Source organism: Podospora pseudopauciseta, chromosome 1 (genome assembly GCF_035222475.1).
Source record: "Podospora pseudopauciseta strain CBS 411.78 chromosome 1, whole genome shotgun sequence".
NCBI lineage: Eukaryota > Fungi > Ascomycota > Sordariomycetes > Sordariales > Podosporaceae > Podospora > Podospora pseudopauciseta.
In genome coordinates, this window is record NC_085892.1 from 4,020,984 (window position 1) to 4,040,816 (window position 19,833).

The window sequence follows — 19,833 nt, forward strand, 5'->3', positions numbered from 1 at the left end:
GGTTCCAACCGCCGGATCGGAGTGGGGGCGACCGAGACCGACCGATTCTCCACAACGGCTGCATCAAATTTCAAGATGGGCATCTTCGGTGCGGAAACGCAGGGTGACATAATGTCAACACGCCTCCGCAGAGCCTCAATCGGCACCGACGAGAAAAAAGCGAAACACCGACCAGTCTAGCCCGGCCCCAGCAAAGTCGACGTACAAGCTAGCTTGCTCTCCCACCACCACGACGGCGGATCCTTAGTTTTCTCGAACGGACCTTCAACACACCGCCAGCCAGCCACACTCTCCAGCGCACCAAACCGTTCGTGATGTTCTAGCAATAGAGTATCGCCCACCCAAACTCGCTCTCTCTTTCTCTCCAACCCCTCTGGAGACCTGGCGGCGGGGTAGCAGCGCACCTTGACGAACCGGCTTTGAATCGGAGGCTAATTTCACCACTGAGCAACAAACGAGCAACATCAACCCTTCCCTTTTTCCTTATTGTTACTCCTACTGTTACCCACTGTCGAATCAGCGCCCAATTCAAAAAAAGACTCGGTTCATCTCCGGTTATTTCCCCCAACTACCACCACCAAAGATGGTCGCGACAATTAGCGCGACCCGCGCGCTTCGACTCCCCTACCGATCAGCCTCCCTCCGACTTCTCACCCCTCCGACGACAACACCGTCCCCCTACCGATCGAGCCTCCGCGCCGCCTCAACATTCACAACCCGCAAGCAAAAACCCCCATCAAAACAGCCCAACACCCCAGGGCAACCACCAACAACCCCAATGAAACCAACCAACGCCCTCCTCTTCTCAACCTGCCCCGCAACCATGCTCGGCCCCTCCTCTTCATCACCACAACAATGCCCCAGCACCAAATATCACTACCACCTCGCAGCCTCCTACATAGCCAAATCCCGGCCCTTCGATCCCCAAACCCACCTCTTCCAATTCAACCCCTACAACCGCCTCTCCCAACCGCCCAAATCCCCCAAACGTCCCAAATCCTCCCGGCCAGAATCAGGTCAGGACGCGTTTTTCATCAGTCAGCTAGGTGCCTCCCCCTCCAGCGGGGAAGTCGCCCTAGGAGTGGCAGACGGCGTAGGAGGGTGGATGGATAGCGGAGTCGACCCAGCCGACTTCTCCCATGCGTTCTGCGACTACATGGCCGCCAACGCATCATCATCCGACCCGCCGTCAACAGCACGGGAGCTCATGCAAAGGGGCTACGAGGCTGTCTGTCATGATGAGAGCATCAAAGCCGGGGGTAGCACCGCCATTGTTGGCTTGTTGACCTCCAACGGGAAGATGGAAGTCGCCAATTTGGGGGATAGCGGGTTTATACTTCTCAGAAGGGGGGGCGTCCACGCGAGCAGCGAACCGCAGACTCATGCGTTTAACACGCCGTATCAGCTCAGCGTTGTGCCGCCTTCTATGCTGTTGCGGGCGGCGGCTTTTGGGGGCGCGCAGTTGATGGATCAGCCTAGGGATGCCGAGGTCACGAGACATGGGCTGAGGCATGGGGATGTGGTTGTTTTTGCTAGTGATGGGCTCTGGGATAATCTGTTTGAGGGGGATATTTTGAGGATTGTGAGCTCGGTTATGAGGGAGAGGGGGGTTTGGAGGGTTAATGGGGAGAGGGGGTGTGTGGTGGAGGAGGATATCAAGAGTGTGACTGAGGGGAAGACGACGTTGCAGGGGAGGCTGGCTACGGAGATTGTTAGGCAGGCGAAAATTGCGAGTGTGGATCCGAAGCTGGATGGGCCGTTTGCGAAGGAGGTGAAGAAGTATTACCCGCATGAGGTTTGGAGGGGGGGAAAGGAGGATGATATTTGTGTGGTGGTGGTTGTTGTTGAGGAGGAGGGTGGGGCGGGGAGTGTGAAGGCGAAGTTGTAAGGGATGTGGGTGGGAAGGATATGGGAGGCGTTGCGAATGATATTTTGCATTTTGGGAGCATGAAACGGTTTTTGGGATAGATGGCGGTGCAAGTGGTTCGAAGATGGGAACCATGTATCAAAACAGTCAGAAAGGAATCAAAGCCAGCGTTATTTGCTGATGGCTGAAAAAGAAAACAACCCGTGTGATGTTTAGGGGAGGGGGTATATAGTTTCTAGATTATGTATATAAGGCTGGCTGGCTTTCAGAGCCGAATTGGGAATCATATATATAACCTGATATCTGACAGTTGGTGTCTTTTGCTTAGTGTCCGCAAGCTAGCACTTGTTTATGGTATTACATCCGGCGCCTCTAAGCCTTCTGCGGCAGCAACTCTCTTCGTTCTCCTGTTCTCCGACATCGCTGCTGACTACACCCTCAAGGAAACAGAGCAGGTTACACAACTCAGACATCAGACTATCAGTCATCCCCGTCAGCGGTATGGTCTGACAAGCCTTATCATCGGCCCTCTAACACAGCAAAAACACAAACATGGGATGAAAAATGTCGTGTAAACACAGTGCTTATCTCACCCTCAATTCAAACCCCTAATTGGCCACAACATGTCCTCTCTGCATTGTCACTCGCATAACGCTCCTCATACTTACTTGCATCTGCATATGTGGTCCCCCCGTACACAACGTCACTATACCTAGCTCTCACACCGTTCTTCGTCCTAACCCGACCGACCAGCAAACCGGCCGAACAACGGGTAGAGGCATATGCCACCATCCGACCCACGTTGAACGAACCCTGACTCCAACAATTCAATTCGTCAATCCCCGAACTCCCCAACTCCTGTCCCAGCGGCCATCTAAACCGCAGCGGTGTCACCCCTAGCTTCACCAATCTGTCAACTTTGACACCTCGCCTATCAACCCTAACAACTGCAAGTCTCAAACCTTTTCACAACTTCACCTCTTTCCCATCTCCAATCTCATATCACATCAGCACACACAAGTCATCAAGTTAATCATAAAATATAATCCATTACATCCTAACATTCATCTGTCTTCTCCCTCCCTATCCTACTCCGCGTTAACCAATCACCCCCATCTTTGTTAATCATAAACAAGAAGACAACACCCACCTCCCTTCCCCTCAGCCAATTAACCAATTACAGCTAGCCTTCCCTTCACGAAAAAAAAGGTACCAACCTATGTACGAGAAGTAAAAAACCCTCACAAAAAACACCCGACAAGAAAAGAAAAAAAAACAAGAAACCAACAACCACCCAAACAAACAAGCCCGGGGTATTATTAGCCAAGTTTTTGGTGACTGTTAAACGCCAGAAAATCTCAACTCAAAACAGCAGCAACAACCCTCATGGTATCAACTTAGTTAAAGAAGACAAGGGCGGCAACAGTACCGAGGACGAGCGCGAGCGAGGAAGCAAAGCGCTGGCCGTTGTTGGTGTTGGGGGGAGCAGTCTCGGTTTCTTGGGCGCGGCGAGTGCTGGTGGGTGGGGCAGTGGTGGTGGTCTCGAGAGCTGAAAGGGGGGGGGGTTAGCACATTAGTTTACACTTGAAACTAGAAGTTGGGAGAACATACTGGTAGCAGTGGTGGACTCGGTGGAGGTCTCAGTCTCAGTAGAAGACTCGGTGGAGGTCTCGGTGGAGGACTCAGCAGTGCTGGTGATGGTGGTCAGAGAGGTGGTGGCAGAGGTGACGACCTCGGTACCCTCAAGAGGGAAAGCTGGGCTGAAGTTGCGGGGGTCCTCGCTCTCGTCCTCAATGACAAAGGCATAGTCGCCGTTCAAGCTGTCGGTGGGAGTGTAGGTGAAGGAGCCGCTAGCGCCGGAGGTGGCTGATATCGAAAGTCAGTCCAAATGTTTCGCAGGTGCCGGTCGATAGCCAGAAGATACTCACTAGTAAGGACCTCGACGGGCTTGAAGCTGTTCTCATCTCCGGCCGTGCCCTTGTAGAGCGAAATCTTGACATTGCCCTCGGCAGAGTCCCACCTGAGAGTGAAAGGCTCGCCGACGACAACATCGTAGTTGGAGTTCGTGAACTTGGGCCTGGCGAGAGCGGCGGTCGCAAGAGCGAGAACGGTGGCGAAAGAGTACTTCATTTTGACTGATTGATGGTGATGGATGTTGTTCTGGATTATACAGAGTAAACGATGGTGGTGGTGAGTGAGATGAAGTACAACTGCGAGTTTGAGCGAACAAGAGGTCAGCTGATGCGACTGTAAATAAGCTTTTGGGATGTGAAGAAAACAGAATTGGCGGTGGGAGGAAAACCGAGGTCGCGGTCGAGGTGGAAACGTCGGGGGAGGATGGATATGGGTGGATCGATCCGAAGAAAGGCGCGCAATCTCGTTGCTGGGGGCACGATCATGTACTTACCACTTGTGGAATGTTGAACGACTCGGTTGAGCTGGTGGTTGGAATGGAAAAACGAAGAGTTTAAAAAACGACTGTGGTGAACGTGTAATTATTATGATGTAAATATGGGCAGTCCCGAGACAAGTCACAGAGATATGTGAGTAGTGGTGGTGGTGGGAAAAGGAAAGACAGGCAGGAAGGAGAGGAGGAAGAAGAGCTCTCTCAAAAGAGGAAGAGAGGAAAGAGGCGCAGGGGCCAAAATAGCTAAACGGCCAAGAACGCGTCCTGGAGTTCCAATCTCGTTTGGCGAATGGGGAGGCGTTGACACAACGATTTTACCAGTTGGCGGATCCACCCCCAGAAAAAGACGCCGCGAATGGGGAAAAGCTTTTTTGGCACGGCAAGGCTGGACAGGCACAGACAGGGGAAGGCACAGGGTCTGGGTTTGGGCGGGAAGGGAAGAACCCCAGATCCCGTTCTCTCAAGAGGAACACATGATGGAGGCACAGAGAGGGAGGGAGTGAGTCGCATGATCCCCGCGGCAGTGAAACCGAGCACTATTATTCCCTATTCCTCCTCTCTGCCACGCAGTTTGTGTCCTCTACGACACTCCTTCGTGACGGTGCCCGCGGTGCGGACGAGAAGAAATCACAGCGCCAACAACCACCATGTGGAAATTACTCCTAAATCCAGAATTGCGCCAATTCGGGCTACGACGCTGTTGGTTTCCTGGATCCTTTCCCTGTCATGCGATGTTACACACATTCTTGCCTAGCAGTGACTGACTGCTGGCTTTTGGCTGTCACTTAATCACTGCTGTCAGACGGCATTGTATGCGCTACGGAAAGTCATTCTTCTCTTGTTGCTCTATCTTCAAGATGACGGAATGCACGTGGGACAGTGGAATGCGATGTGTGCTGTGGACCTCATCTCGCTGCGCTGCATCAGATCGACCCGCTTCAAATGGTTGCGACCCCTTCAGGGTTTTTTGGTTCCTTGCAGAGCTGCAGACCAGATTGTCGTCATTGCACATCACTGCCCCTTCCAGAACCCTTCACCATGTCTCGAATCTGGAATCCGGAAAAACAATGTCTGGATTTCGGGACCATTTTCTGGTATTTCTTCAATGCCTGGCAACGCAACCGAAGGCCAACCGAGAGGTTATGATGTCGATGCGAGTTACAGAGATATTGCATGTCACAGCATGACGAAGCCCGACGTCTAGAACGGGGGCATATGGCTCACATGCCACTCCTGCCGAGCAGTTTGGTTTGTGCATTGCGGGGTCAAAAGGCACACACGACGGCCACGGCAGCCTGCATCTGGACGTTCGCAACCATGGATATGATGGCGAACTGGTGACCTATGCAGCCAGACGTTACACGGAGATCGCGCCGCCATCCCAACTTACACATATTCAAAGTCTTAGCGCCATAGTAACACGAGAATGCGAGTGACGCTACAGGCCGCTTGAACGCGGGTCAGCGTGGTCACACCAGAATATATTAAAGGAATACATCAGATACCTACTCTGTTAGTGCGGTCAAAAATTGAGTCTCCTCGAGGCTGGGTGGGTGTGGCTGCGCCTGCGATTGAGTGCGTGGCCGGTTTGCCTCCTGACGATAGTCACCAGGCAAGATCAGACAGTCAGGTAGTATTCCAAGCGTCTCTCAACAAAATTTTCGCAGAATGGCAAAGCCCCAGGAAGTATTGAGGGTGAGACTAGTCTGCGAAAGATACACCAATCAAAACTTCGATTGACTGATAATTGTATGCTGAGGCTTTGTGCCACCTTGGTATACATGCCATCGTGGCGTTGAATCACCATCAAAGTCACGGGGGTTCCTTGTGCTCCTGGATGTTCGTATGCGATAGCTCTGTACGGCGAAACGGGTTCGAGTTGCAAGTTGCTGTCACCGAATAGGTTTTCAACGGCATCATTCCGTGTTTGTGAGATCAGGCGGCTCTGTCGGAAACAATTCGCTGGCGGATAAACCGTGTAACCTCCGGCAACACACAACCGGATGCCTCAGCTAGATTCTGAATCACCTCCGGGAAGAAAAATCCTGGAACATCATTCGACCTCGGCTTCCAACTTCCCGTGTGAGGATATCCCAAGTTGAATTTTCAACGTGGCCGAGTTGATCAAACAGGAGATATCCAGGTTCAGAATTCAGTGACTTCTATCCAACCGACGTTTCGTACTCCCAAATGTCGGCAGTCATGAGAGCTGGCAGTCGACGACGCCTCTGACAACACCAATGCGTTCCTCAAACAGGTTGTTCACTGTTGTCCCAAGGCCCCTCATCTTTTCTACAAAATCATCCAGCGAGCCTCCAACGCCAAAGTAAAGCTTCTTTGCGCCAATGACAGCTCTGGCAGAACCGCTTGGTCTGTTTTTCCGCTCTCGCTCAAGAATCAGAAGAAGAGTCTCGCCGAACCTTTCAAGGGCAAAAGGAGAGTAAATAGTCTCCGAACCAAGCACAAGAGTCTTGGTGTTGTCCGCAAAACTTGGGGCATCCGGTGAGCTGTAGAGAGTATCCACAAACTCTGGTGACCAAGCACCAGAAAGAAATCTCAAAGTGATCTGGTTGGAAACCAGAGAGTCCTTGAAAGCCGCGATAATCTCCGGTGTCAGATCGAGTTCTGCGTCGGGTGTAAAAGCCTCTTCGACGAGCGCTACTCGGCTTCGTTGCTGAAGAGCCCAGGCCAAGATGAGATTGGGCAACGTCACCAGATAGAGCACAGAGGGGTTATAGTCTGCAAGCGTGAGAACCAACGGGTGTCTCGGTTGTGATTTTCTTTCGCTCAAGGCCCAGTGAAAGAGTGCGAGAGAGGGCAAGGCCGTGCCGCAGCCGAGCTGTACACATTGGTCAGCAATTCGTTTCTCGGCAGGAGGTTTAGGGACGTCAGATATTTCGCCGCACCTCGATCAAGACACACGGCTCTTGATTCAAAAAATCGGCCGGCTTTTCCGATGCCAAGACCTTGACCATATCAACACTGCTCTCCCAGCTCTTGAAGCCACCCTCATAAATGCCCGTCTTGACGTCGTGCTCCCCAAGACCAGCCTCTGACTCAGATGGGTTCTCCCCATCATCCTCAGCCATCAGCTGAGCTCGCACATCCCAGAGCTCACGCCTTGGTATTTGGAGTGTGCTACCATCCTGAAGATCGACACCGAGCAGGTTGAAGGCTATCTTGGAGGGTAGCTTCGAAAGCATGTCCTCGAGATCATGGCTGGCTGGTGGCAATTGGGACTTGCCCTGAACTGGAAATGCACCGGCCCCCGCGGGCGAGGCCACAGCTGACTTCTTGACTTGGGGTGGAGGGGTGAGCGGACGACCATCGTCTTCTATATCATCGCCGGCGAACGAGAATGAAAAGGCCATGGTTCAGACTGGTGGTGGGGATCTGATATATGTCGGTTATGCCCAAACAGCAGCTGACTAAACCGGGTTCCAAATTTCTCACGTGAAGCAGCGAATGATATCGATGTCTCTTACTACAGTTTTCAGGAATGTGAGTCTCTTTCAGCTGAGGTCGTCCTGGTGGTGGTGGCGGTGGTGGTAGGGTTGGGTAGGATTTGAACGGTAGTGGGGCAGCAAACGGTGGTTGTTTGAGGCATGTGGTCCGTGTGCTGTCAGCTTTCAGCCCCCAATTTCAATTCCAACCAAGCTGAAGAGAAAGCGGAGTTTTTCCGCTTGAAATGCTCCGAAGGCTTGCAATTGGGGCCACATTTTAACCGTTGCAACTTGCACTTGCAGCCCGCCGCTGTCTCTCTGTCAGCATCGAGGAGGCACGTTCAGCAGGAAGCACAGCGCAGACGGGAAGGTGCCGTTAGGAAAAGCCCCCCACTTCTTACTGGCCCTCGGCTGAGCATGCAATTCGCTGCTCACCGGCATGTGTCGATAACGGCTGTGGTTGGACAGCATACGACAGGACCGGCCATCCCAAGCATCTCTCACATTCACGCGGGTCTCTTTCTCTTCGTTGGAACAGGCTAGCCATCACTTTCCCGGTTCGGGGGACGGATCAAACAAACCCAATATGCGGCAGCCTTGAAGCCGATAACCCCATTGGATCTCGAGATCCTCTTCAGTGAGGGCTTCCAACAGCCCCCGCGCCGACAGCGGGGATACATGCAGGGCCCTTCTTCTTCTTCGATATCTTTTCGTCTCTTCTTGCTTGAAGGAATTATCGGCCGGAGTAAATGGACGGGAACCGTAAATCAGCCAACTATGGATCGCACCCGTCGGGAGATACCCCTCTGTTTGGGGTTAGGTTGAGCTCGTGGCCGTCGATTGTCTCATGGGGCTGGATCGTCATATACTAGGAGGCTCCTTCTCTTCCATCCTAGTTTGGGATACCCACAATACTCTGTTTGCTGACAGCGCCTGCCTTGTCTTGGAGAGGGGAACCGTATTCCTCATTCTGAGGCACTTGCCCAACCGGGAAGAGCAAATCAAGGTCAGGGTACGGAGTGTTGCTCGTTTGCTGCATACCACTTGAATTACATCAACGAAGCCTGGCAAGCCATTGGCTGCGTTTACTACCTGCTTTTCGCCTTCGGTTACTGATATAAGTACCAAGGCCTCGAAGCATCTTCTGAGAGTCTCTACTTGGCTTCTCAGAACACCTCTGGCTCTTCTCCCACACACTCTTCACCATGGTAATGGACTCTTGCGGCGACAGATACCCGGATCGACTTGGTCGTGATGGCGCCACTCTCAACTTCCCTTCCCTCAATGTCTCCTACACTGTCCGGGAACAACCTCTCGGCACGGCACGGCCGATTCGTATTGTCGGCATTGGAGCTGGAGCGAGCGGGCTAAACGTCATCCGTACCTTGCGGCTGAATCTCACCAACTACGAAGTCGTGGTATACGAAAAGAACATCGACGTCGGTGGAACATGGTTCGAGAATCAATACCCTGGATGTCGATGCGATGTACCAAGCCACAGTTACCAGTTCTCATGGCGACCAAAAAAGGATTGGACCAACTTCTTTTCTAGTGCCGAGGAAATTGAGGACTATCTTTGCCAGGTTGCCGACGAGGAGGGGCTGAGAGGGTCTATCAAGACCTCTCATGAGGTGGTCTCTGCTGTTTGGAACGAAGGCGACGGTCAATGGGAGCTGAGGATACGGAACCTTGAGAATGGACAGGAATTTGAGGACTATGCTACCTTTCTACTGAATGGTTCGGGCATACTGAAGTAAGCAGTTTACACGTCTTCGCTGGCACGGCATCAGCTAACATTCAAACCATCAGCAACTGGAAGTGGCCTGATGTTCAAGACCTCACCGCTTTCAAAGGCACATTGATACACACGGCTCGTTGGCCAAAGGATTTCGACCACACAGGCAAGACGATAGCGATCATTGGCAATGGTTCAACAGGAGTTCAAGTATTGCCAGCTCTCCAGCCCGGCGCCGCCAAAATTCACCACATCTTCCGGACACCCAGTTGGGTCATACCACCAAGGATACACGCCTGGAAAGTCATGGGTCAAGCAACAGAGGTCTGGGATAAGATACAGCTCGACGCCGAGGAAAACTTCTCGGAAGAAACTATTGAAAAGTTTAAGTCGGACCCGGAGTTCTACCGGGATTTTGTCAAGAGGATTGAGGTTGAGGTCAACAGTGCTTTCCCAGTGGTAGGGTTCTCTCTTTCGATTTTCCATTAAGGAGATGGCTAACACCCGCAGGTCCTTGCCAAAAGCCCAGTTCAAGCCTTCGCCCGCGCGAAGGTAGCGGAGTACATGACAGCCATGCTCGGTGGGAACGAGCAGCTCTGCAAAGCTCTCATTCCAGACTTTCCACTAGGATGCCGAAGAATGACGCCTGGCCATGGATATCTCCAAGCCCTGACAAAACCGAATGTTGAAGTCAGGAGAACGGACATGAAGCGCTTTGTACCGGAAGGCATCGAGCTTGCTTCAGGAGAGATCCTCAAAGTTGACGCCATAATCTGTGCCACGGGCTTCGAAACATCCTTTTGCCCACGATTTCCTATCATTGGACGTGATGGCGCAAACCTGCAAGATCGATGGAGACAAGAGATCCCGAAGGCGTATATGTCTTGTGCTGTTCCAAGCCTCCCAAATTACTTCAGTAAGCCTGCCCTCTTCATTCTTCAGACGTGGTCCAGGATGTGCTAATAAGAAGCAGTGTTCCTTGGCCCCAACGCACCCATTGGTCACGGCTCAGTCTTCACCCTCTCGGAACACATCGCCAAGTACATCACCACCATCATCAAAAAGGTCCAAACCGAAGGAATCAAATCCATCGCCCCTTCCCAAGCAGCAGTAGATGACTACTTTGAGCACATTACCCACTTCATGCCAGCCACCACTTGGGCGGCGCCGGGGAGATCATGGTTCAAGATGGGAAGAGAGGAAGGACCGGTGGTGGCGCTTCATCCGGGGAGCAGGATTCATTTCTTTCATATGCTGGAACGGTTTAGAGGGGAGGATTGGGAGTATGAGTGGGATAATGCGAGGGGGAACAGGTTTGGGTACTTGGGAAATGGGTTCTCGACGCGGGAGGTGGGGGATGAGAAGGGGGATTTGGCTTGGTATTTGGACGAGCCGGCTACGATATCGTAGATGGGGTGTGGGTATCATGGTAGACACGGCTGGGAAGGGGAGGTATTATTTTTGTTGAGCTGGTGGGTGGCTTCATGCAACACATGGAGTTAGGAACGGTTGACGTATGGATAGATAATGCATACACATCATTTTTCATTTTCAACTTTTGTCGGGACCGGGGGGGGGAGGCAGTGCTCACGGGATGATGGGCATGGCATCATAACTCTCAAGATACGGCCCGATGGCAGTCGAATGTTGCGGACCATCCCGTCCGGGTGGTGAGTGTGCCTCAGCGGGTGCCTTCAGGCGCCAGGCCACCGGACCATGCCTAAAGAAAGAGGCCGGTTTGGCTTCCGCGGCAGCGCCCCACTCACAGCCACGGCGGTAATGGCGGTTGACCAGTGGGAGTTGTGCTTCTGTCCCGACAGTTTGGGACGGGGTTCTTAGCGGTTCCATGATGGTCTTGGGAGCGTTGTAGTGGCACCCTCGGTGTGACCGAAAGGCTAAACATTATAAAAAAAAAAAAAAAAAAAAAAAAACACGAGCAAATGGAGCCAGCGCATATTTCTCAACAACTGGTGATTCTGATAGCGACTGTGAATCACCACCGGCCCGCGGAGGATATAAATATCGCTTCCCCGCGGACATCTAACTGGGTAGACCGCACAACCACCTCACCAACTGCAACCCCAGACAGAATACAAAAGACTCCCCGTGAGGAGGGGGAGGTGCGCTTCTGTCTTGGCCACTATTCAGGTATATAATTCTCATTGTGTGTAGCTAAAAGAGATATCACTATTTTGTTTTCGCCAACATGATTTCGTTAACCAAAGATGATTTTCTGTTCTTGATTCCTCTTGTGATAACTCGATTTCCCCCCCTCTTTTTCGATCAATTGTGGGGCAATGTTTGAATATACATGTATAAAACATTGCCACGCTGTTAGTTGGGCTTGGATAGTGCTGGATGATGATGATGATGATGATGTTGTTGTTGTTGTTCCCTAGCAGAGCAGCGATCGTGGTCACCTACCTACCCTATCTCCGAACACATTGTTGGCGACTTGGTATGTTGTTCGGTGGTTGAGTTGCATAGCCACTATCAACTACCTACTTGCATACTTTGATTAATCACATATTTGCTCGATTCTCACCTGCGAGAATAGGGAGGAGGGACATGCCGCTAATGACGATTAGGGGGTGGATTAGGGGGGGTTGGATTAGGGGGGTGGCTTAGGTGGGGTGGATGTACAGGTACTACAGTGCGATGAAACCCTGGTCAGGCTTCACCTGAATACCTGCAGTGCCTGCATACTGGACGATTGGCGCTTATTTGAGTGGTGGTCATTGGAGCGGGGTACAGACCGGTTGCCTTTCGAGACCCAAGTTGGGGTTTTTGGGTTTGAAGGCTGAGTTCCCTTGATGTTGGGATGGGAGAGGAGTTGTGTGATATTTCTATTCTTATTCTTATTTTGTTTGTTTTGATTGAGAGATGTTGAATATGGGGTCCTGAACGAAAGATGATGAGCCGGTTAATCTTCTGTCGCTGGGTAAGTTCATCTACACTTCGGGCTAGGGGATGAGCAGCTAATCAGTTGTGGTTTTAGATGGTGGAGGTGTACGAGGTGTTTCGTCGTTGGTGATTCTGGATCGGATTATGGAAAAGATTCAAAGGAGGGATGGACTGGAGGAGATACCGGAGCCTTGTGCCTATTTTGATATGATTGCTGGGACGAGTACAGGCGGGTGAGTATCTTTTGTGATTTTGTGTAGTGACCTAGACTGACGAGCGGTTGGTTTAGGCTTATCGCAGTCATGGTGGGGAGGCTAAGGGTGTCTACTACTGAGGCCTTGAAGGCATACGACGATTGTGCTGCGAGTATCTTCAACAAGAAGAACAGGAAGACGGGGCAGGTGTCGGACAAGTACAAGTCCACTGCACTGAAGGAAGCTGTTCAGAAGTTGGTCAAGGAGAGGGGAATGGGGGAGATGATGAGGAACCCGGAAAATCCCAAGAAGGGGAAGGTGATTGTATGTGTGATGCCTGCAGATTCTGTTGCGACGGGGGAGACGAGGCTGGTTCGCTCTTTTCAGGGTGAGGATGATTGGGATAGTGAGATCAGGATCTGGGAGGCTTGCCGAGCGACGACTGCTGCTTCGAAATATTTCAAGCCGCAGGAGCTGGGTGCAGGTGTGCGCAAGGGGTTATTCATTGACGCGGCAGTTGGCTTCAACAATCCGGCAAATTATCTTTTGAAGGAGGCGCTGGATGAGTTTGGATCTCGCCGCCGCTTTGGATATTTGATCAGTATTGGTACGGGTACGAAATCGACCGAGACTGTGAGGGTGAAGACTGGATTCACGAACTACACGAAGGCCTGGGGCCAGCTTCAAGGTCTTATTGGGATGGTCAAGAATGTGGTTACCGACGCGGAGACGTCACATAAGCAGATTCATGACAGGTTTTCACGCTTTCCTGGGTCGTATCATCGGTTCAATGTACCGGATGGTGCCAAGGAGGTTGGGCTGGATGAATATAGGAAGATTCCGCAGCTCAAGGCCTTGACTAGGGATTACCTCGGTGGGGATAGTGTAGGTCGACAAATACGTGAGGTGGTGGAGGGCTTGGGGGCTCGTGGCAGGTTCAAGCATGGGTTGACTTTGGGCCATGCCTGTAAGAAGCAACCGACTCACAAACTAGGTCTTGTTTGGGTATGCTAACAATGTTCCAGACTCTCCGGATAGTGACCAGCTATTTCTCTCAGACAGATCCAAGGCGATGGGAATACCGAGCAGCTTCTTCGTAGGGAGACAAGATGTGCTGAACAAAATTGATCAAGTGTTTTGCGAGCGCGACGCAGGAGGAGTTCCAAGGAGGGAATTTCTTCTGTGGGGGATAGGATGCGTTGGGAAAAGTGAAGTTGCCCTCAAGGCGGCAAAGAACCTGGATGGAAGGTGGGCACAGTTTCCATCACTTTATGTCCCTGGGCCGGTTACTGACAAAACAAAGATTCAAATATATCTTTTACGTCGATGGGTCAGAAAGATCTACGATTATTCATTCGTATGCCAAGATTTCTAAACGATACAACTTGGGCGGTACCAATCCAGAAACAATGTTCTACATGGCACTGGAATGGATGGGGCGCTTGGCAGACGAATGGCTCTTGATTTTCGACGACTGCAACTTGAGTGAGCGCGCCGGTTGCATACCGGGCAGAGGAAAGGGCAACATCATCTACACATCACGCTTCAGTGGCCTTGAGCACAACTTCCCGGCACACCTTGTCTACCACGTTGAACCTCTGGCCGAGAGGGACGCCGTTGAACTTCTTTTGGGAGCTTCTGGTCTCTTGGATGTGTACAAGAAATTCATCCCTAGGGCCGTGGATGTCTATGGATATCACGACCCGAAAGTCCTGAAGATGATGCGGCGAATGGCGGAGGCGGCCTTGTCTACCGACAGGCTGGATGATGCCGTCTTCATTGCGCGAGCAATGTCTCTTGCGGACAGAAGATGTTTACCAGCCGTCACATATGGAGGTGATACTGGCCACGAAGCTACTTGCCAAAGCCCTTGGTAAGCAACGACCTGGAAGTGACAAGGAGGCGGAGGATATGTTTCGGTTTGCTCTGAACCGTGCGCAGTCCAGTCTTCCGAAGAATCACCCCGTCACTGAACGAATCAAGATAGAGTTTGATTCTTTCAAGCACCCACAGGAGCGTTCATACCTGACAGGTGCCAAGAGTCTGGAAGAGAGGTGGCTTGATCTCAAGGCTGATGTGAAGGCTCACTTTGCGGAGCTTGGGATGCTCAATGAGTACGCCTTAAGAAATTATGATTTCAAGGGCTTACAGCCATGGAGATCCGAAGAGGAGTACCAGCGAAGATTGAGCAAGTTTTCGGTGCTGACGCGTGCTCCTGGGAAGCTATTAGGCATCAAAAAGCCGGTAATCGAAGGGCTATCCACCACCATAACGAGAAACGACCATGGAATTCAGCCTGAGGGAGGAGCCTCTCGGAAATCATCAACATCAAAGGGAAGGGTGTCGATAGGGCGACAACGATTTCAATGCTGCGAACACACCGATTAGAGTATAGCATAGTTTGAGGTTTTTCATTTATTTTGCATTTCACTTTATACACAGCATGGGCACTGGGGAAATACGATATCATTTTTATTGCACACAGCTCAGACCACACATTATCTGCTTTACACATTATTCAAGGATCATTTTAGCGGCCCCCTTTTACACCCCCTATCAGCCCTAGTTTTGTATACGGCCACAGTCTAGCCGCACTGTACGGGCTGCACCCAACCGGGCGCTTAAACATGACCTCGCCATTGGAGTGCATCGCCAAGGGCTAAGCATGCTGAGCCACCTCGGACAATAAAGGCACACAGCTAGCTCACTTTGTACAAATGTACCACGCTGCTGCCCTCAGTGAAAATGGGTTCCCAGGAAACTCAGTGTTAACACCCGATCAACTGGCACTCGGGTCTCAAACTTGAGCAGGGGTTTAATGTGCCAAGCTTCCCAATGTCAACAGACGATGAAGCAATCAATCTGCTGTCTTTTGGTAAGATAAAGCATCTGTATCAGAGTGGTGAGGGTAAGAGAACTAACATCATACAGATGGCGGAGGTGTCCGAGGTGTCACATCACTGCTTATTATCCACGAAATCATGATCAAAATCAAGGAAAGACACGGATTAGCTGAAATACCCAAGCCTTGCGATGTCTTCCACATGATAGCCGGGACCAGCACGGGAGGGTGAGTACTCGATCCAGCAGGATGGTCTCTCTACAACTAACACCTGACCCAGCCTCATTGCCATCATGCTCGGCCGGCTTCGAATGTCCACCGAGGAAGCCTTACGCCAGTACGACGTCTGTGCCGAGAATATCTTCTCGTCCAAGAAGTGGGCGAACATCACAGAAAAGTTTCGTAGCACCCCGATGATAAATATTATCCAGAAACTCGTGGCGGAGAAGGACATGGGGGAAATGATGCGCGATCCTGCAAAGCCAGCAAAGGGTAAGGCGGTGGTTTGTGCTATGCCGCGGAAGAGGGCGAATCCGAAGAATGTTCGGCGGATTCGTTCCTTTTCACCAGAAAAGGATAACTGGTAGGCTTTGTGCTGTTTGAAGTTTGGTTATTTGCATCGGGTGCGCTGACATTCTGGAATTAATTAGGGACAAATATGTGAAGATATGGGAGGCTGCCAGGGCCACAACGGCTGCTACCTTTTACTTCAAACCACAACCACTCACAGTCTCGACACCTCAGGGTGGCTCGAAAATCGAAGACTACATTGACGCTGCTTTTGGTGTTAATAACCCTACCAACGAGCTCATCAAGGAAGCGGTTGCCGAATTTGGGCCCAGTCGACGGCTTGGTTGCTTGATCAGCATTGGGACTGGGACTAAACAGGAGCGTGTAATTTCCAGAGCTGCAAGTGGGTTGAGGAACGTCTGTGATATGTGGGGGAGTATATTTGATGTCGGGATGGCCATGAAGGACATGGTTACCAATGCCGAACTCGTGCATTTCGACCTGGAAATGCGACTGAGACGAACACCGGATGCCTACTTTCGCTTCAACGTTCCTCTTGCGGCAGACGAAGTCAGTCTGGCCCAGTATGGCAAGATAGGAAAGCTCAAATCGATGACCGCTAAATACCTCTGCGAACCGGAGGTTGTTGGCAACATTGAGAGGGCGGCTGATATTTTGGAAACCGAGAATGCTGAACACCACCTGAACCTCGGAGCCCTATGTGAGTAGAAGGAGGTTGCTCTGAAGAATTCATTGCTGACGGGAGCCATAGCTGAACCAAGCGAAACAAGGCCTGACGAAAACCTAAAAGCAAACCTGATGGGTGAGGCAAGCCGGTACTTCACGGGAAGAAACCACATCATGGGGATACTGAATACATTCTTCTCCGATCGAGAAGACGAGACTGTTCCTCGAAGAGAGTTCTGCCTCCACGGCCTTGGCGGTGTTGGGAAAACACAGATTGCGTTGAAGGCAGCCAACATATTCCGTCATGGGGATCCCGAGCTGGGCATACCGAGGAAGCGAAGGTTCCCGCATATTCTATATGTGGACGGCACCGACAAGACAACCATCAGCCAAAGTTATGCAAGCATTGCAAGAGATGAATTTGGCATCGAGGCCAGTGGCAACTCTGACCAGTTGATGAGACAAGCTCTTCAGAAAATGGAACGGCTTGACGAGGATTGGTTTCTGATTTACGACAACTGCAACCAGGAAGACCGCCGAGAGTTGCTACCGAAGGGGGACACAGGCAATGTTCTATTCACCACGAGAAACCGGGTGGTGCGAAACCAGATGCGAGATGAATGCGTCTATGATGTCGAGGTGTTAGAGGAACTAGACGCTATCCGGCTTCTCCTGACAGCCTCGGGATCAAAATACGCTGATCTGAACGCATGGGACCAGTCAATAGGCAAGGAAATCGTCGAGGAACTTGGCTATCTGCCCCTCGCCATCGACCAGGCAGCTGCGTACATCAGAGAAGCTCCATGTCCCCTTGATGGCTACTTGGAAGTATTCCGCAAGCAAAGGGTCGAACTACTCCGAAACCCAAAGTTCAAAGGCTCGCTCGCACAGAACCAGGCCGTTTACACCACATTCGAAGCATCTTACAAAGCCATCGCCCAGCTTGAACTGCACAACAAGAACACGCTTGGTAGAAACGCCGGTCTTGCTCTCCGAGCTCTCGATCTGGTATGTTTCTGGCACAACGAGAACATTCCAGTCAAAGTTGCTTGGTGGGGAGGCGTATCCTGGAAGAATCGACTCGACATGGGCAAGGACATGCCCGCGCTGGAAGAGCACTTGGCACAACTCACCGGGGACGAAACGATGACCTGGCGGAAGTTCTTCTTCCAGTTGAGCGAATCTCGGGATGGAGAATTCCCAAGCGCCCTCGACATCCTCGAACGGTACTCAATACTTACAGTGAAGGAACGGGAACTCGCCTCAATGCACGTCTTGGTTCACTCCTGGGCACGGGACCGGATGAAGGCTGAACACAGAGCACGACAAGCCCTTGTGTCAAAAGTCCTACTGTTGGACTCGATTGGCGACACACTCACCGCCACCTACGCACGTTCCTATCTCCATTCGATTTACCCCCATGTTCGGGCGTGTCTTGAACACTCCACATGGGGATCTAGATCCCTTTATCTACCGTATGAGCTCGTCTTGAGAGGCAAATACGCACACATCCTCACCTTTCAGAAGCGTTTTGGTGAGGCCGAAGCCGAATATCTCGATATCATTCACTTGAGCAAATTGTCTATCGGGCCTACCACTTGGGCGGTTCAGCGGCCCCTCTGCTCTCTAGGGAAGCTCTACCATGAAATGGGTCGTTTGCGCGAAGCTGAGTTGACGTATCTCGAATGCATTGATCGCTGCATCTTGGAGAAGGAAGCAAATCGGATGGAGATAGAGGGGCGTGTAAAGGCACAACTTGCGCAACTGCGTGCCGTTCCCAGGCGAAAAAAGCAGAATAAGAATGACGAATCGGACGAGGACAGACCGCCATCACCGCAGCTGAGCGAAGAGGGGATTGCCCAAGCAGCTCGCTGGTTCGTACCCGACTGGAATAGCACAGATAGCTGGCAGCTTCAGATTTCCAACATCGAAGAGAACCTTGCCAGGGTTTACTACGACCAGGCAAACGCTGAAGATGATCTCATCTATTCCGCAGATCTTTTGGCCAGCGCGCTGCACCGACGAAAGAAGATACTCCACCCTGAAAATATGGAACTCTGGAGGACCGAAGATGAGTATCGAAGCAGAACCCAGCATCGGGATGTGAAGTACTGGCTGTTTCGGTTCGAAGCGGCAATGAAGACGTTCAAGTCTGAAGAGGACCAAGTCGCTTTCATTACAGGAGAATACCACGGCCGCCTTGTCCAGAATATGGCTAACAGCATGGTTGCCATGCGGCAATGTGTCAAGTATCACAAAGGCGAGGATTACTGGGCAGAAGACTTGAAGTGGATGTGGGAACAAGCCCACAAATACTACGGGACGATACTCTGGAATGGATTTATCAAGTGGTTCGGAGAGTCCGACTACAGGTGTCTCGAGGTGATGCGGCGGATGGTCAAGTGCCTCATTGGCTTGAAAAGATATGAAGAAGCTGAAGCACTCGCGAGAAGGTGCCTGGCGTCGAGCATTGTGGGCTATGGAGAATGTCACCAGCAAACGATCCTATCCCTGGAAAAATTGCACGAGGCTATTGCTTGTCGACTGGGGGGTTATGATCTCGAGTCGGTTTATGTTATCAAGGAGGCTTTTCACAGGGCAGACGCCGTTTTCGGAGTAGACCACCGGCTCACGAAACGCACAGGCAGGAAAACCACCCGCGCCATGGAGAACTACCAAGAGAATCTCTCCGACTGGGCGCCAATGAGCCAAAACATCTTGACTGATGCTCACTGGGAGTATGGGGCAATGGAAGACCAGGAGACGAGAGAGGTGCTACTCGGTGAACGCGCAAAGCATCACCTCGTATCGTACACGATACCTGACCCAAATTTCGACGCACGCCTTCGTAAGATGGCAGAAGCAAACGCAAAAGCGGTCTTGGAAGAGACGATGATGGAGGTTGAGTCAGAGGCGGCTCCAACAACAACAACAACAACAACACATACTCACTCAAGACATGTTGACATAACACCAGCACCCACAAGCGAACCACCATCGCAAAGCACTTCAAAATCACTTGGTCACCACCACAACCACGAGTCGTTTGGCGACTCACAAGCGTCTACACTTTTCTCCCAAGCTCGAGAAGAGCAATACACATCTGACAGCAGCAGCGGGGATAGGAAAAGAAGTGATGTAAACGATATCAAGGGAAAGTCAGTGGCAGAATAGGTATATATACAGAGGCTTGAGGCTGGATACTAGTACACAAATGAATTAGAGGTTCTCATTCCATCGTTCA

At 51.5% G+C, this 19,833-nt stretch overlaps 6 protein-coding genes across 6 annotated transcripts; 3 read left to right on the forward strand and 3 right to left on the reverse strand.

Moving 5' to 3' along the window:
* Positions 1–583: 583 nt before the first annotated feature.
* PTC7 (Protein phosphatase 2C 7) lies at positions 584–1,888 on the forward strand (the record flags this gene model as incomplete). The annotated part of the gene is made up of 1 exon (XM_062907720.1): positions 584–1,888. The coding sequence occupies one exon, from the start codon at positions 584–586 to the stop codon at positions 1,886–1,888; it is 1,305 nt and encodes a 434-aa protein (XP_062770689.1).
* Positions 1,889–2,884: 996 nt separating this feature from the next.
* Positions 2,885–3,997, reverse strand: QC763_111340 (uncharacterized protein; the record flags this gene model as incomplete). Its single annotated transcript, XM_062907721.1, has 3 exons — positions 2,885–3,416; positions 3,479–3,733; positions 3,796–3,997. 3 exons carry the CDS (start codon positions 3,995–3,997, stop codon positions 3,265–3,267), a joined length of 609 nt encoding a protein of 202 aa, XP_062770690.1. The 3' UTR covers positions 2,885–3,264.
* Positions 3,998–4,032: 35 nt separating this feature from the next.
* QC763_0013320 (uncharacterized protein) lies at positions 4,033–4,784 on the reverse strand (the record flags this gene model as incomplete). Its single annotated transcript, XM_062905255.1, has 3 exons — positions 4,033–4,077; positions 4,275–4,305; positions 4,534–4,784. The coding sequence occupies 3 exons, from the start codon at positions 4,782–4,784 to the stop codon at positions 4,033–4,035; spliced, it is 327 nt and encodes a 108-aa protein (XP_062770691.1).
* Positions 4,785–6,184: 1,400 nt separating this feature from the next.
* Positions 6,185–11,007, forward strand: QC763_111360 (uncharacterized protein). Its single transcript, XM_062907723.1, has 4 exons — positions 6,185–9,470; positions 9,527–9,911; positions 9,963–10,368; positions 10,426–11,007. The coding sequence occupies exons 1-4, from the start codon at positions 8,923–8,925 to the stop codon at positions 10,860–10,862; spliced, it is 1,776 nt and encodes a 591-aa protein (XP_062770692.1). The 5' UTR covers positions 6,185–8,922; the 3' UTR covers positions 10,863–11,007.
* Positions 6,475–8,360, reverse strand: QC763_111350 (uncharacterized protein; the record flags this gene model as incomplete). Its single annotated transcript, XM_062907722.1, has 2 exons — positions 7,181–8,360; positions 6,475–7,113 (listed from the first exon to the last, which is right to left on the reverse strand). The coding sequence occupies exons 1-2, from the start codon at positions 7,643–7,645 to the stop codon at positions 6,475–6,477; spliced, it is 1,104 nt and encodes a 367-aa protein (XP_062770693.1). The 5' UTR covers positions 7,646–8,360.
* Positions 11,008–14,597: 3,590 nt separating the features above from the next.
* On the forward strand, positions 14,598–19,818 carry PaPLP1 (Patatin-like phospholipase-1). The gene is made up of 5 exons (XM_062907724.1): positions 14,598–15,425; positions 15,482–15,620; positions 15,673–15,975; positions 16,043–16,623; positions 16,675–19,818. The coding sequence occupies exons 1-5, from the start codon at positions 15,386–15,388 to the stop codon at positions 19,761–19,763; spliced, it is 4,152 nt and encodes a 1,383-aa protein (XP_062770694.1). The 5' UTR covers positions 14,598–15,385; the 3' UTR covers positions 19,764–19,818.
* The last annotated feature ends 15 nt before the right edge of the window (positions 19,819–19,833 follow it).